The sequence below is a fragment of the Crotalus tigris genome, unplaced genomic scaffold (genome assembly GCF_016545835.1).
Source record: "Crotalus tigris isolate CLP2741 ecotype Arizona unplaced genomic scaffold, ASM1654583v1 scf7180000017623.1712378, whole genome shotgun sequence".
In the NCBI taxonomy this organism is placed as follows: Eukaryota; Metazoa; Chordata; class Lepidosauria; order Squamata; family Viperidae; genus Crotalus; species Crotalus tigris.
In genome coordinates, this window is record NW_024096518.1 from 586,937 (window position 1) to 603,462 (window position 16,526).

At 44.6% G+C, this 16,526-nt stretch overlaps 2 protein-coding genes across 7 annotated transcripts in view; one reads left to right on the forward strand and one right to left on the reverse strand.

Annotated features, from left to right (window-relative positions):
• The window catches only part of FRRS1L (ferric chelate reductase 1 like), a 244,869-nt gene that overhangs the window by 224,331 nt on the left and 4,012 nt on the right, over positions 1-16,526 (forward strand). The window contains exons 6-7 of one of the 4 annotated variants that reach the window (XR_005555308.1): positions 14,049-14,169; positions 14,384-15,035. The exons of 1 other annotated variant lie outside the window; for it this stretch is intronic. Coding sequence is in view for 2 of the 3 variants with exons in the window: in XM_039332058.1 (XP_039187992.1) it covers positions 14,384-14,464 (81 nt within the window). In the remaining variant the exon portion in view is untranslated. Of the gene's footprint in view, positions 1-14,048; positions 15,036-16,526 lie in introns of those variants that run through there. 2 more of the 4 variants (XM_039332075.1, XM_039332058.1) reach the window with 2 other exon arrangements.
• The window catches only part of MOCOS (molybdenum cofactor sulfurase), a 252,233-nt gene that overhangs the window by 35,794 nt on the left and 199,913 nt on the right, over positions 1-16,526 (reverse strand). The window lies entirely within an intron of this gene.

A 16,526-nucleotide genomic window follows, 5' to 3' on the forward strand; every position in this document is an offset into this window, starting at 1 on the left:
CAATACTGTTATCAAAACCATCAAATGCAGTAAATCACCAGGATTTGATGCCTTCCTCCTGGAATTCCTGATAAACTATGGGCAACACACACATAAATCAATCACTTATGTCAGGCATGTCAACTGCCGGCCCATAGGCCGGATGCATCACGCCAAAACCACACCCACCCCATTGCCAGCAATGGGGAAAAAGTTGTGATACATTGCACGATGTCACATGACATCGCAAGTCGAACATGCCTGACTTATGTTTTACTCATATTGTTTCCAGTAGCTGCTTACCAACACATTTTAATAAGGCACAAATGGTATCAGTTTTAAAACTAGGCAATTCAAAAAACAAAAGAAAACTACCACCCAATAGCCTTTTAAAGCTCTTGCTATAAACTCTTAGAAAGACTATTCTTAGCAGGATCAGTCCTACAACTGAAGAACATCTCCCGGTGGAACAAACAGGATTTCAACAAAATTGAAACTGTAAAGAGCAGGTGCTGAGCCTACCAAGTCATATTGAAGCAAGATTCTAATGAGGCCCTAAAACCACAGTTGTTTTGTGGACCTGACTGCGGGGTATAGCACAGTCTGAAAGGAAGATTTATTATACAAATTACAACTGATCATCATCTCATGTTAAAAGACTATGCATCTTATTAATAATATGCTGAGCAAAAAGATTTTTCAAATAATAATGAGGGGGGGGGGAAGTGAGAAGATTAAATAATGGCCTAATACAGGGCTCTGTGCTGGCTCCCACAGATGACCAGGCCCTAGCAGCCCAAATGAAACATATGGAGGATGGTGACAGCTCCCTCACAGAAGACTAAAGCTCTGGGGAAGTTCTTTGCTGACTGGAAGCTCATCCCAAGCATGAGTAAAACAAAAACAGTGTGTTTTCACCTTAATAACAAAAAAAGCAAAAATAATACTGAAGGTATACTTCAATAACAGCCTGCTGCCTAACAACTCCTTTTGAAAATAACTTGGCGTAATGCTGGACCGAACTCTCCCTTACAAGAAATACAACAGCAAAAATTAATACTAGAAATAACATACTTCAGGGAACCTCTGCTTCCATGCTCAGAACATCAGCATTGGGATTGGGGTATTCTACAGCTCTGTCTGAATGAACAGCTGTCATATAAACAAATTGGAAGCCAGACTAAATGATACAATGTGAATCATGTGAGTATATCAAGACCATGCCAACTGGAAAGTAAACTGGATTATTGAACGTCCAGATTCCAGAAAAAATATATCTGACCCAACACAAAAATTAGCAGCTTTTAATGTCACCCACCAGCATTTGAAAACTCTCAATAGGATTGACACCTTGCATGGCACACCTTGAGACTCTTTGTTTAAGTGGGGTAGAGTATCCTCCCCTGAATGTGACTGTGGTGCTCCTCACTAGACACTGGATCATATATATTTTTAAAACAAATTTTATTGGTTTTTTAATTTCTTAGAACAACACATTCAGGACACACCGTGGTGCTAGGGTAGTCAAACATCCCAAAACAAAACATATATACTTAATACAATCAATACACTCAATATTCCCTCTCTTTTTCCCTCAAATAGCATAGTATATTTAAAATTTTCAATTCTAGCTTAAATTTATTCAACCTGAACCTGTTTTTAAGTTTCATTAATTTACAATACCATAATCAAATTAACTTTAAATAAGAATATTTTCAATTCAAATATCCCTTCCACGTATGTTCTACTTTCCTAGTTTTATCAAGATCTTATTTACTTCTTCCATTAATCTCCCTTATTTAGAATAAAATGTTAATCCATTCTGTACCTATCAAATCCATCAATTAATCCATCTCTTCAAGCTAGAAAGATAATATCATACCTTAAATCATGTCATTCCATTAAACAGAATTCAGGTCTCCAGTTAATTATCATAATTTTCATAGAAATAAGCCTTACATTCTAAAAGGAGCATTCTTAATATTCTAAATTGTCTTTAATTTATTACATAAAAATATCTCATTTTTAAGCAAAAATATTAATCTATCCAAAACACATCTAAATGTATATATTTATCAATCTATTCCAGTAGTTCTCAACCTTTTTAGTGCCGTGACCCCCAACCGGTCATAAGTCGAGGACTACCCAACCGGTCGTAAGTTGAGGCCTACCCAACCAGTCATAAGTCGAGGACTTTCCCTGCCTGGGAGCGCCGTGCATGCATGGTGCCGCCACCTGCACCGGCCGAGGCATAGCTGGCAAGCGGCAGAGACGGCACAGGGTGACCACCGGCTGGGCCACCAGCTGGCCCAGACCAAGGGAGGTAAGGCACCCGCGGGCCCCATGCGCGCCAGCAACCCTCCCTGCGCCGTCGGCTTCCCACCTCCCACCCCTGGCCCTCTTTTACTTACATTTTTAGTAGTTGCTCAGCAGGGAGGGGTGGAAGCTTCCAGACAGCTCGCCTTCGCTGCAGACAACTTGCACCAATGTTTGCAGAATGGGACTTTTGGCGGGCTCAGCAGGGCAGAGACAGCCTGGACAATTCCTATTGGCTTTTGAAAGCCAATAGAATTAGACTCTATTCATGAGAGTCTATTCTATTGGCTTTCAAAAGCCAATAGAATAAAAGGGAGTAGCACAGCTAAGGAAAAGGGGGAAAAATGGCGGACTGCGTTGTTTGGCGACCCCCGTGAAATGATCGTTCGACTCTAAATGGGGTCCCGACCCACAGGTTGAGAACCACTGATCTATTCTATACATATCTAATCCTTCAATTAATAGATCTCTTTGAACTGACAAATTAATATCAAACCTTCAATCATTTCAATTCATTAAATATAGTTTAAATTTCAACCAGTTAATTATCATAGCTAAACATCCATGTTATAAAACAAACAAGTCATCTTAATTAATTAACATTCAATTAATTATTAATTCACTCCAACTCTAAAACATCATTTTACTTCAAACTCATAATCTCAGTGACACTGGATCATATATTGACTAGCCACCATCTGAGAGCTTATATACCGAAGAAAAAGTATATCTTCCACAACTAACAAATACTGCATTTAATTGAATAAATGGCATAAATATTAATAGATAAAACACTTTTTCATGAATCAACATATTTCAAAATGTAAATATAATTTATATATAACTTATTGAATTCCTCATGCCTTATAAAATTGACTAGTATTACTGTATGTCTCTTTTTATATATTTTTACTATTGTTATCCATGTATTTGTGCCATATGCTAAATAAAAAATAAATCTTACTTCAGGAATGCTTAGCCAACTGCCTTTATCATCTGGCTAACTGTTCAACTGCTTTCTTTAAAGTTCAATGCTACCATCTATGACACTGTGCTTTTCCTATTGTGAACAGAGCTCTATCGTTATAGGAAGTCCTTGCTTAACATTCAGCGACCATTCAAAATTAGGAAATAATTATGCCCAAACTAAGAAATATTACAGTGCCTCCACGGTCATATGATTAAAATCCAGATGCTTGACAGCAGGCATGTCCTTATAATTGTGGGGGTACTGCAACCCACCTGCCTATCTCCCCCCATTTAGGCCACCCTGTGTCAATGCTGCTAACATCAGATGTTTTTGCATTGACAACAGATGGAAATGTAGCCATCTTTTACCTTTTGCTTTTAGAGTTAAATGATGCTGGGAGGAGGAATGTGAATGAGAGTCCAGCTAGACATAACAACACTGGACCCAGCATGAGAAACAAGGTTATTGTAATCAGAGCTGATAAGAACTTGGCCAGCTGGAGAATGGGAGAGGAGCCCGCGCTTCAAGCTAATTGGAGAATGGGATTTATGATTGTTAATTGGAGGAGGGAATTATGCTTTGATACTATGTGCCCAGGGGAGGGGAATTTAGTTTTTGGCTTCAATTATGTATGGCTTCAATTATGTTATGCTACTCAAAATAAAGATTCTTTAAGGTAAACAATGCCTTGAAGTTCTTTGAAGAGTTTCATTTGTCGGAACCATGACATTAAGCCAGACATGTCAAACAGAAGGCCCATGAGCTGGATGCGGCCTGATATGTGGTTCCGTCCGGCCCGAGTACCTGCTCTGGAAAGAACAAACGACCGGACCGCTGCACCTCAGACTGGCCCGCTGCACCTCAGACTGGCCCAGGTGCTGATCTTCAACCTGGTTGTGTCCATCAAAGCCAGAACGCATTCAGCATTAAATCCACGGGGCAGCCCCGCCTTGCTCCTTGGGTGTGCGCGCAAGCAGAGTCCAGTGTCCCTGCTGGCTGTCTTGTCCTGCAGGCTGACTTCACCAGGATGCCAGCACTAGCCATCTCCTGTGCACACACCCGGGGGATGGGGCAGAGGTGGCGAGGCAGCTCCAGTGGATCTTAGGCTGAGCGCATTCTGGCTTTGATGGCTGCAACCAGGTTGTAAATCAGCACCACCATCCCGTACCAGCACCTCCAGCTTCACAGCCACGAGGCTTTCTTTTCACCAGCACAGACCTCCCCCACATGCGGGATAGTAAGACCAGCAGCAACATGGAAGCGCTGGTCACTTTTTCCCCTCCCATCATCCGTTCCTGAACATGGAAGAAGGAAAGAGATGTGAAGGAAGGAAGAAAGTATAGCAGAGAGGGGAGTTGGGGAGGCATCGGCATTGGCTGGGATCAATGCTGGTTGAGAGACTTTGCCAGAGCTCTGCAGATTCAGCAGAGAGGTCAGGAGCTCCGGCGGCTTCCGCGGTGGCTGGCAGCAGGGCGGGGCTCTTGGGGAGGGATTTTTAAAGCCGAAGAGGAGATTGACTGGGGGAAGAAGATTTTATTTTCTCTTTTCCGGGGAGACAAGCCAGAAGGAGGGAGAGCAAGGTAGGAAGTTGCGAAAAGGCTGTTTATTCTCTCTCCAAAGAATAAACTTCCTACCTCACTCTTCCTCCTTCTGGCGTCCTGTTGGCTGTCTTGCCCTGCAGGCTGACTTCACCAGGATGCCGGCACTGGCCGTCTCCTGTGTGCACACCCGGGGGGCAGGGCAGAAGCGGCAGGGCAGCTCTTTGCTGATTCCAGTGGATCTTAGGCTGAGCGCATTGTGGCTTTGATGGACGCAACCAGGTTTAGATCAGTGCCATCCCCCCACCCCCACCAGCACCTCCAGCCTCGCAGCCACGAGGTATCCCTTTCAATAGGACCGCCCACATGATATAGGAATGACTGGCAGCAGCATATTAGTGCTGTCAATCTCTCCCCCTCCCATCACCCCTTCCTGAGCATGTGGGAAAGAAAGAGATGAGAGGGCAAAGGAAGGAATGGAGAGGGGAAGGAAGGAGAAAGGAAGGGAGGGAAAAAGGGAGGAAGGAAGGAAGGAAGGAACAGAGGAAGGAACAGGGAAAAAGGAATGGAGGGTGAGAAAAAGGATGGAAGGAAGAGAGGGAGGAAGGAAGAGAGAGCGGGAGGGAGGGAGGGAAAAAGGGAGGGAGGAAGAAAAGAACAGGGAGGAAGGAATGGAGGATGGGAGGGAAGAAGGAAGGAACAGAGGAAGGAAGGGAGGAAGGAAGGAAGAAACACAGGGAGGAAGGAATCGAGAGTGCGAGGGAGGAAGGAACAGAAGGAGGAAGGAATGGAGAGTGGGAGCGAGAAAGAAAGGAACAGAGGAAGGGAAGGAGAGAGGGACCATGTCCCAGCACTCGCCCCAGTCCCACCCTCCTCTGCCAGAGACCCTCAGATTTGCCCTAGTCCTGCCCAGGCACCCCTGAAGCAAGTGATGTTGAGCTGGCCATGCCCACCCAGTAGGCCACACCCACCCCAGCCACACACACCCGCCCCCTGAGGGCAACCACAATGAAATTGAGTTTGATACCCCTGCATTAAGCCAAAAACTACAACTTTTTCCTATCTTGTTGCTATCCCTAGAAAAGAGGGGTAAATTAACAAAGATTCTGGGAAGATCTCAGTATGGAGAAAGAGAGAACGCCTGAAACCAGCACCCCAGCAGCGGCTGCTACCCTAGAGGGGGGAGTGACAGCCAGGACGCTGGCAGAGAAGGAATTTTTTCAGGGCTCCCAGCTGGGGGCAAAGCCCAAGCCGCGAGGACAGCTGATCTGGTCTTCGGAATGGGTCCAACCCAGCAGAGACTCCAGACACCTCAAGACGGCCTTCCTACCATCAAGTGTTTCAAAGGCGGATGAGGTTGGAATGCCAAGAGGGGATTCTCACACATTGCATTCCCCAGACCGGTGGAGAACTACAAAATTGGCTGTCACTGAGGACTCGAGTGAGAGGAAATACTTCTCTGCAGCTTGTAGTCAATCAGTGGAGAAGTTGGTGGAGAGATGAAGAGCAGAGAACAACCTTCCTGCTCCCCCTACAGGAGTGATCTTGATGATCGGCGAGGCAGCTACCAACTCCTACCAAGGAGAACCCCCCTCCAGTCTCCCCTGGGCAGATCAGGCAGACTCCCTGTTCTCGAAACCACTGACCATGCCCTCCAGTCCCACAGGGAGAGACAGCTCCAGTTGCCGCCCCTCCCAAAGCCCAGATCACTGCCGACAGGATAAGAGCCTGAGCCATCACCGAGACAGCCTAACCCCAGATCAACATGCTTACTTGCCACCCAGCCTGGGGCCCGTGTAACAATGGGGAATGCCACAGCCTTCCCAGGTGGGAAGCCTTGCAACAACTGGGGATGATGCAGCTGTCAGGGGGTCAGCAATTGGGCTGGCTGCCATCTCCGAACATGCAGCAACTGTGGATGGGGCCTGCAACTGATGGAACAACTGCCTCCGGGGCTGCAGGAGAGCCTGCAGCAACTGGGGGCACCACAAACCCACACAGGCCAGCAGCAGTGGGGATGGCAGCAGCCCCCACCTATGCAGCAACTGCTGGGAGGCTCGCAATTGCTGGGGGCGCCATTACCATGGCCGTGGAGACCTATGAGGGTCGCACAGCAATTGGGGTGCTGCAGCTGCCTGCAATGTAACAACAACTGTGGGGATGGCCACAGCCCCCGGATGCACAACAACCACTGGGAAGCTTGCAGCAACTGGGAGTGCAGCAGCCACCATGGGGGCAGCAACAACTGAGGATGCAACACCCATAGAGGGGAGGCCAGCAACCACTGATGACACCACCTCTCAGAGCCACCTTCAATGGGGATCCGGAGAAGCTGATCTTTTTCCTCAATCAGGTGCGCTCTCACTTGAACTGCTGTGCCTACTTCTATCTGAACCAAGCCACTATGGTTGATGTGATTGCATCCAGTTTGGAAGGAGAAGCATCCGAGTGGCTGAACAATCTATATAATGAGCAAACACCTGAGTTAGAAGACCCCCACCTCTTCCTCCTAGGACTGAGAGCAAGGTTCGAGGACCCATCCATTGCCCTCAAAGCAGAGGAGCAAGTCCACAAAATAAAACAAGCTGGCAGGCCTGCCCTAGAATACGTACGAGAGTTTTGCAAGATAGCAGAATAGAGAAGTGGCCCAAGCAATGCCTAGTCCATCATTTCAAGGAGGGACTAGATTACCATCTCTCCCAAGCTTGTATCTATCGAGCAGTCCCTGATCAGCTGCAAGAGTGGTACCAGGCAGCAGTAAGACTACATGTTCAGCTCACCCACTATCAAAAACCACCCCCCCACAAGAAGCCGAATCGAGGCCAAATCAACCCAAACAACAGGCAGCCCCCCAAAAGCCTCCAATCGCTGCAGCTACAGAGTATCCCAGACCACCTGCTGGGCAGCGATCAAGTGTTTCAGATGTGGACAATAGGGACATCGAGCAGCGAATTGCCCAGTCCCTTATCCCCTGCACAGAATAGACTGGGACCACCAGTAAGGAAGATACCAGTCAGGCAGCCAACGAGAAATCCAACTGCATCGTGAGGAACCCATTGCCCAAGTTATGTCCCCCATGCAGAAGAGTGCTGAGACCCAAGCCAGACCTGCCGCCGCTCTATCCTCCTACAACAGCAACGATGGAGAGAATGACCCGATAGTGAGTTGACATGTCCCACCTTTGTTGCTACCTGCCAAACTCATAATCCCTAAGACGGGGGCACAGGTAGATTTAAAAGTACTAGTCGACTCTGGATACTCCCGGTGTGTCATCAGCTTGTCAGTTGCCCTGTGAAGTTTGAGCAAGCCGATGGCCCTCTAATGGGCAGAACTCTAGTCATGCAATTGACCAAACCCTATGCTTAGAAATAGGTGAGCACTGGGAGTTCATTCGTTTCCTAGTGGCTCCAAAAATGACTTGAGGCTGTGATCCTAGGGCTAGCTTGGTTGGGTAAATGGAAGCCGTTCATCTGGTGGGAGAAGGGGTTGAGAACTGTAAGATTACCCATAAAACCCAAGCCCCCAACTTGACAGATGTTATAGGAGATTTTAGCACACCCAATGAGCTAGTGCACATGGCTGCCTTATCGCAACCAGGCGAGCCTCTCATCCCCAATGGGGGCATTTAGTGAGAATGAATGTGATGCCCTGCCTTCCCACAGACCCAATGATTGCTCCATCAAACTGTTACCGGGAGCCAAACTCCCATGACCAAGAATGTATGCTATGTCCCCCCTTGAAATAGAGGAGATGCAGCGATATGTGGAGAAAAACCTAGTGAGGGGATTCATCGAATGGGCCAAGTCTGTTGTGGGAGCCCCGGTGTTGTTTAAAGAAAAAAAAAGATGGGTCGCTTCATCTCTGCGTGGATTATAAGGGTCTGAACGTGGTGAATGTGGAAAATAAATTCCCCTCACCCTCCTGAAGGACTTACTAACCCACCTGGCAAAGGGGAGTGACTTCACTAATTCAGACCTGAGAGAGGCATATTACCGGGTGAGGATAAAGGAGAGAGATGAGTGGAAGATTGCTTTTAACTGTCCCATGGGGAGCTATCAATTTAAAGTTATGCCGTTTGGACTACAGGGGCCCCCAGCTATCTTCATGCAACTGATTAATCAGGTTCTACATGACAAAAGGGTTCTGGTGTATCATGATGACATCCTGGTATACAGCACAAATATGACTGACCACGTAAAATTAGTAAGAGAAGTGCTAAAGAAACTGTTAAATGCCAAACTTTATGTCAAACTATCAAAGTGTGAGTTTCACCAGACCCGATTAGATTATCTTGGCTACAGAATTTCCAGTGAGGCATTGAAATTAACCCGACAAAAGTGAAAAAATTCACTGAGTGCGAGAGGAGGTGGGTTGTTCACAGCAGCACTGGCTTCACACCTTTTAAAGTGGCTACAGGAAAAGAGTTCAGCCCGATACCCGAATACCCCCAGGTGCCCTCCGCTTCTCAGACACTTGATCAATGGGTGAAGGGGTGGAAAGAAGTTGGAAAATCCACAAAAACTACTTTAAAAAAGGCTTCTGAGACATACAAAAAGCAAGCCGATAAAAAAGGGCTCCTCAAAGAACATTTGAAGTTGTGGAAAAGGTTTATTTGTCAGCTAAATATTTATGGCTCAAATTACCTAGTAAGTTAGGACCGAAGTTCTTGGGACCTTTCCCCATTGTAAAGGTCATTAACCTGGTCACAGTGGAATTAAAACTCCCTAAGCTCTTAGGAAAAGTTCACCCTGTGTTCCATTGCAGCTTGTTGAAACCTTATCGGGGTTGCACTTTAAAACTTCCCCCTAAGAAGGCACCCAGACCCCTCGTGGTGGCAGGACAGACTCACTATGAAGTAAAGTGTATTCTTGATTCTAGAATTTTTAAAGGGAAATTGCAGTATTTAGTACAATGGAAAGGATATTTGTTGTCTGAAGCCACTTGGGTGAAGTCTAGCGATGTGAAAGCTGATAGATTCATTACTAGGTTTTATAAGAAACACCCTAACAAACCAAGAGGCAATCCCTAATCTGTGCTTTTGTTTATATTACACGTTTTATCCTTTTTATAAGAGGGGCCGGATGTCAACACTGCTAACATTGGATGTTTTTGCATTGACAACAATGGAAATGTAGCCATCTTTTACCTTTTGCTTTTAGAGTTAGATGATGCTGGGAGGGGGAATGTGAATGAGAATGGGAGAGGAAGCCTGTGCTTCAAGCTAATTGGGGAATGTGATTTATGACTGTTAATTCAAGAAGGGAATTGTGCTTTGATGCTATGTGCTCAGCAGAGGGGAATTTAGTTCTTGGCTTCGATTATGCACTGCCGATGTTATGCTACTAAAAATAAAGATTCTTTAAGGTAAACAATGCCTTGAAGTTTTTTGAAGAGTTTCATCTGTCAGAACCATGACACTCTGCATATTACTAAACTTTGCCATTGCGCCAGACCTGGCCCTGAAGTAGAAGCCTGGGTCTTTGACAGTCTCAGTCAGCTGTCACCACCCCAGGTCTCATAGTCAGACCTAGTGTCACTACTGCCACTCAAAAATACTGCTTTGTGCCATTTCCCAGGGCACATGAAACTTGGGGAACAATGTTAATGCCCCTGTCACCAGGACTCCCAAGAATCTGTCATTCACTGTTTATTTTCAAATGTTTTTCTCCAGCTGTTAAGAGACCTATACAGCCTTCCAATGCTTTGAAAGACTTTTAAAGTCTCATTAGAACTAGAAAACAGGGTGGTTTTGGGAAACAAGGCCCAGTGTAACTGGCAGCTGGCTTGGATAGATGCAGGCTTCTCAACAGCATGAGAAAAATGCTAGAAGGTAAGTAGCACGCAGCAGGCCATCAGAACTGCTGGGGGATGGAGGCAATTGCTCCTTGGAGAATGGTGCAATTACCATAACATGACCCACTAACTTCAAGCTTTTATTTTTTGCTATGGAGAGCCTCACATAGCCTATCCAATGCTTTGGAAGGCTTCCAATGCTCACTAGAAATGGATATGAGGTAGTTTTTAAAATGTGCAACTAGAACCTGGATAAACTGGATAAGTGCTGCCCTCCTAACAGCAGGAGAAAAATGTCTAAAGATAAGCAGCATGTGTCAGATCCTCAAGAGTGCTGGGTGATGGAGCAATCCTGCTCTTTCCCATGACTCACATGCCTTGAAGAATGGTGCAAGGCAGCATTTGTGCATGGCAGCAGCAATGCTAGGGCTGCTTACTGGAGATGTAGCAATTGGCTGAGACTCTAGTTGAAGCTCAGGTTTGGCACTGCAGCAAGGCCACTGTGTAGGACAGCCTTGGAAAAAAGATAGGCAGGAGGCTCCTCTTCAAGATTGCTGCTGAACGGTAGAAAATTTTCTTTTTCCTGCTGACAATCTGTTGATTTTGCTGGCAATGCTGGTTCTCTGGCACTGCTGCTTCCTGGATTTGAATAGCAGCACTTAGGAATGACCCAAGATGGCTTTTGGATGGCTGTGGACCCACCTGGGAAGGGGAATCTTGAAGATTCCCAGGAGAAGTTGGAAAGTCACTGGTCATCCATCCTCCTCTTTAGCAGTTTATTATCTTAAGCATGCCTGAGTTTTAAATTCAATTTTTTGAATTTTTTGTTTCACTTTGCTTTTTATCTTTAAAAGTTAACTGGCTGGTTGAATGCTAATTTATTTTAGGCCCCTGCTGGACTTTATCTGCTTTTTTTCTTTTTCACTTTATGTTGTTGTTTTGAATAACATTTGCTTTTCTGTAAGGAAACACGGTATGTTCTTGGATAGTGAACGTGCTTTATTAAATTTACATCTATATTGGACCCTCAGCTCAGGGTTTTTGCATTTTATTAATTTGCAAAATATATGGAGCTTATTTCTTTAATTTTTCTCTTAACTTTGGATAGAAATATTTAGAAAATCATCCGTTTCTTTATCTATTTCTTCTCTTTGTTTCATGTTCTTTGTTCCTTCTGTTCTCTTATTTATTGTTGCCAAGTTACACATAACAACAATGTATCAGATTACAGACAAGCAAATGTGGCTGATATCTGAAAAAAGACCATTTAGTAACATGCAATTTTTAGTTGAAAGCTTTTTTAAAAATTTTAGATGAAGTGATAATGGCTGTGGAAATATTATTGTGATAAATTAGGTTCACAAAAGAAATGTGATTTGAAAGTAGTAGATCCATTGGAAAGAAATATGCACTTTACAGCGCATAGATCTCCCTGAAATTCAAGCCTCCATTTTTTTTACAACAGCAGCAACCTAATTGAGTAGAGAAGTGATAAATTGGTTTTCCCTAGGACTGAAGGACATTGGGGAATAGATTTACCACACTTAATGGCAAACAATGCCATCTAGATTTTTGGGGAAGAAGACAGACCAACCTTGGAGACTGAATTTATTATATTAAACCAAACAGCAATTGATAAGAGATGGTATTAAAAAACAAGCATGAATATTTGATCCAGGACAAATTACTATTCACTCTTGAGATGATTTGGGATAGGTAAGATGCTGTGGTATATTCTCTACAAGTTGATTACAATAACAATTTGTTAAGATAGAAATTTAAAACTTAGTCTTGCTTTTTTATTATTACTGTTGTTCTTGTTAACTATGTTGTCATTAATATAACATATAGATGACAAGTTATTAATTTGCAAATATATTTAGTAGTTTAAATATTTTGGGCCTGTTTTGCAAGGGTGGGAAACTAATATTGTACTAATTATTAATCAGTATTCAACTAATAGGGATAATATGTGTATATGTATTAGTTTTTTAAATGTCTTGTTTATTTTGTGTTTGTTTTATTTTTTTGTAGTTTTGTATTTTAACTTTATTTGAATAAAATAACAATGGAACCAAAAGAAAAGAAAAAGAAAAAAGATAGGGAGTTGGGCAATATTCCTTAATGGCAGTGGCAGGGTTAGGGCTGAAAGTCAAGGCCTGGGGCTTTCGCTTGCTAGGACCAGTGCTTCTGCTGATGAATGATGCATTGCAGTCCTGGGTTGTGGCAGCTGTGCCTTTGCATTATACTCCAACAGATAACCAGGTCATGTACCTGTGCTGGGTCTCCCAGGATATCCCTCACACCCTGAAGCACCCTCACTCTGTTTAATAACAGCAATGTGACTGCTGTTGTTGAATGAAGCAATTCAATCTCACTTAACAACTGCAATGACTTACAATTGAAATTCCAGTCTCAGTTGTGTTAAGACTACCTATACACAAGTATCACTTATCATGTCTAGAGTCGCCTTGCAGCAAGATGGGCAACAAACACATTTAATAAATAAAAAAGATAATGTTTCTCAATTTTGGCAACTTTAAAATATGTGATTCTTGACTCAGTTCTGTAAGGGTGGGAACTAGGGGAGGGAGAAAAAAGAAGATTTCGGAAAGATCAGGAGCTAGAAACTTTCAAACCACCACAGTACTTAAAAAAAAATGTACAGACCACTATATCATTATTCACAGCAACAACTGAGGAGGATGGAAGAGAAGGTACAGACACAAATGAAGAGTGGGTGGGGTTGGTAAGACATGCTGCACTGAGAACAAGTGCAGACATATGCCCAGAGCAACAAAATCTGAGATAAAAATTCCTTTCTTCCTTGTCATAGAACAATGTTTCCTGAAGTCTGATTCTGTGAAAATTGATTACCAGGGAGTATCTCTTAAGAGATGGACCAGAAAAACAGTGTTCCAGAACAATTCTAATTGTCACCTACAGTTAACAAGTAACAACTACCACTCCAATCTGAACGGAGAGGTATCAACTCAGAAAAGTTAGAATGCAAGTGAAGAGAAACTGGTGCTGAATAGGATCAAATAAAACTTAGACCCCAGTATTACTCCTTGCCCAGCAGAGTTTTGCCAAGTGGAAAGGGGCCTGTTGTAATCTGGTCAAAAGAAAGCTATAGTTTTACAGCATTGGTAATATGCGTTGAGAAATTTGTGATAAAGTTGCTTGCATTTGCCATAACAGCCTCTGCAGGTAATGCATTTATAGAAGTGGAACTTACAGAAATGCCCTTTCTTGGCTTATAAAATCTAGTAAGAAAGGGCTTTAGATTGGGTCCAGCATGACATACAAGAGGGAGGGAGGGAGGGAAGGAAGGAGGCAGGGAGCAGGGAGAGCAGTTGCAGCTTCTTTAAAAGACACAATGATCAGAAATCACATATGGATCCAGAAGATGGAAACAATCAGTAGCCAATATTCCCTTCCTAAATAAACAGATTGATCAGTGGCATCCGATCTACTCCATGTTCTCTTTGGTGTTCTGAACCAAAATATGGCCAGGAAAATGGATCAGACTGAAACTCAATTCAGACAAAAGAAGACAAATATTGTTTGTTGGTAAGTGTCAGAATCCAGTTATATTTCCTTTCTATCTATCTTCTCTGATATAAAACCAATTTTATACTCTCTCCTGTCATATTCCTAAGGGGGAAGGGGGTATGCATGGGGGTTTATTACTTTCACTTTCTCTATTCACTACAAAGTAACCTTTTGTTGATTCGCTTTCGGGTCTGCTAACCATCACAATGTAACCATTTGCCTTTCATCCTAGGCCCCTCTGAATCTCTCCTCCTTACCAGCCAGTGAGGAAAAGGGTGTGTGTGAAAAGATGCAGCATCTGGGATCTCTGTGAGGAGCTGCTGAATGATCGTGCCCAATGGAGCCAGATTGATATTATCTTTCCTGGATTTAACACCTAGAAATCTGCTGGTCTGAATCACCCAAAAGAACTGTGGGGTGGGGGCTGCTTAGGGACACTTTAAAACATCGATTTGTAAGGGAATCCTTCAGATCTTGTCTATCATGCCTGCTACAGTATCAATTTCTCTTAATAAAGGTTCCTGTTAGAAGAGACTGTTTCCAAGAGTTCTTCTTTCTTAAGATGTGGATTGAAGTGGTTCCTTACATTAGACAGGATCTGCAGTAATAGTCAACCTGGAAGGGAGAAACATGCCGGGGGACTTTGCAAAAAATACAATGTCAGACAATGAGGCAGGAAAGGGAGAAAACCCCATGGAGAGGGAGCCTTCCCCCCGACCGAAAACCTGCCAGCTGTCGGGTTCTAAAATGTCATACTCCTCAGGAAAAGAGATGGTGGAGACATATAACCACAAACCTCGGTGGTCAATGGGCGTTGGAAAGAAAGGCGAGTGAGAAAAGAGATTGAGAAAGGTGACCCTGAGACGGGGCAGTCACCAACCATAAGAGCCGAGGTGGCGCAGCAGTTAGAGTGCAGTACTGCAGGCCATTTTAGCTGACTGTGTTCAGCAGGTCAGCGGTTCAAATCTCACTGGCTCAAGGTTGACTCCGCCTTCCATCCTTCCGAGGTAGGTAAAATGAGGACCCAGATTGCTGGGGGCAATGTAAATATATATATACATTGCTTACTGGTGTACACTGCTTAGAGCAGTGATTCTCAACCTTTTTAATGCCGTGACCCCATAATACAGTTCCCCATGTTGTGGTGACCCCCAAGTGGGTGTAGCCACCAGTAAGAGGGAGTAGGACAGCTAGGGAAAAGGGAAAAAATGGCGAACAGCATGGTTTGGCGACCCCCGTGAAATGGTCATTTGACCCCAAATGGGGTCCCGACCCACAGGTTGAGAACCACTGGCTTAGAGAGTGCTTGCACTTAAAGCGGTATATAAGTCTCATAAATAAATAAATAAATAAACCAGAATGGAAGCATGAGATGGAGGAATCCCTGCACGTTAGCGAAGAGGAAGAAAGTTGTGCACAGCACTCGAACTGGATCCTAGAGAAAGCTATTGACCTGATGAAAAGAACCCTCGACTCTCTAGGGGAGGAGAATTCTGAGCCCCGTGGCCATAGCAACACCCGGAGCTGCAGCTGGAGAGACACTGAGGGGAATTGGAACCTGTAGCCCTGGGGACATCCGCTGATCCAGTAGCGACCATTTCAGCAGCCCCCACTCCACGCCGACCTGCAGATGGCGATCAGGATGGAAGAGAATGCCACCGATGGCGAAGGCACCAATCAGGTGCCTTCAAAGACTCCTGTCACTGAACATGAAATTCAAGGGGGAGCCGATGCACTTGGGTTTTTTTCCTAACCCAAGTCCTTAGCTACATGGAAGAATAAGGCCAGCACATCCCTAGCAACAAAGCCCGTATCATGCAATCCGTTTTGGATGGACCAGCCACAGATTGGTTAGTGAACTTGCATGATTCCGATACCCTAGAGCTCAATGACTTCAACCGTTTCATGTCATCTCTGAGAAGGTGATTTGAGGACCCCCTGGGTGATCTCAAAGCCCGTGAAAGAATCAAAATGGTGAGGCAAGGCAGACATCTGGTAGCCGAATATACGTAAGAATTCCGGGCCATTGCCAGCAAACTGAACTGGCCAGAAGACATCCACCTTAGCCATTTCAAAGACAGCCTAGTCCCCAGCCAAGCCAAAAGAACCCGCCATGAGAGCGATAGAGGCTGTGGAGCCCCCAACCTCTGCCCAACATGGGGAGGGAACTCCAGCCTACGCTGCAGGTCTGGTGGAAACTCAGACGACAGCTCAGAGGGCGAACCCCTGGTAAGTGGACCCATCACACCTCTCCTCAAGATAGTGACTATATTAGCTCCCTCCATGCCCAAAGCTGTCAAAGTGAAAGCATTAATAGACTCTGGGTGCACCCACTGCCTCATTAGCCCGACACTGTTGGGGAATTTGGGCATTCT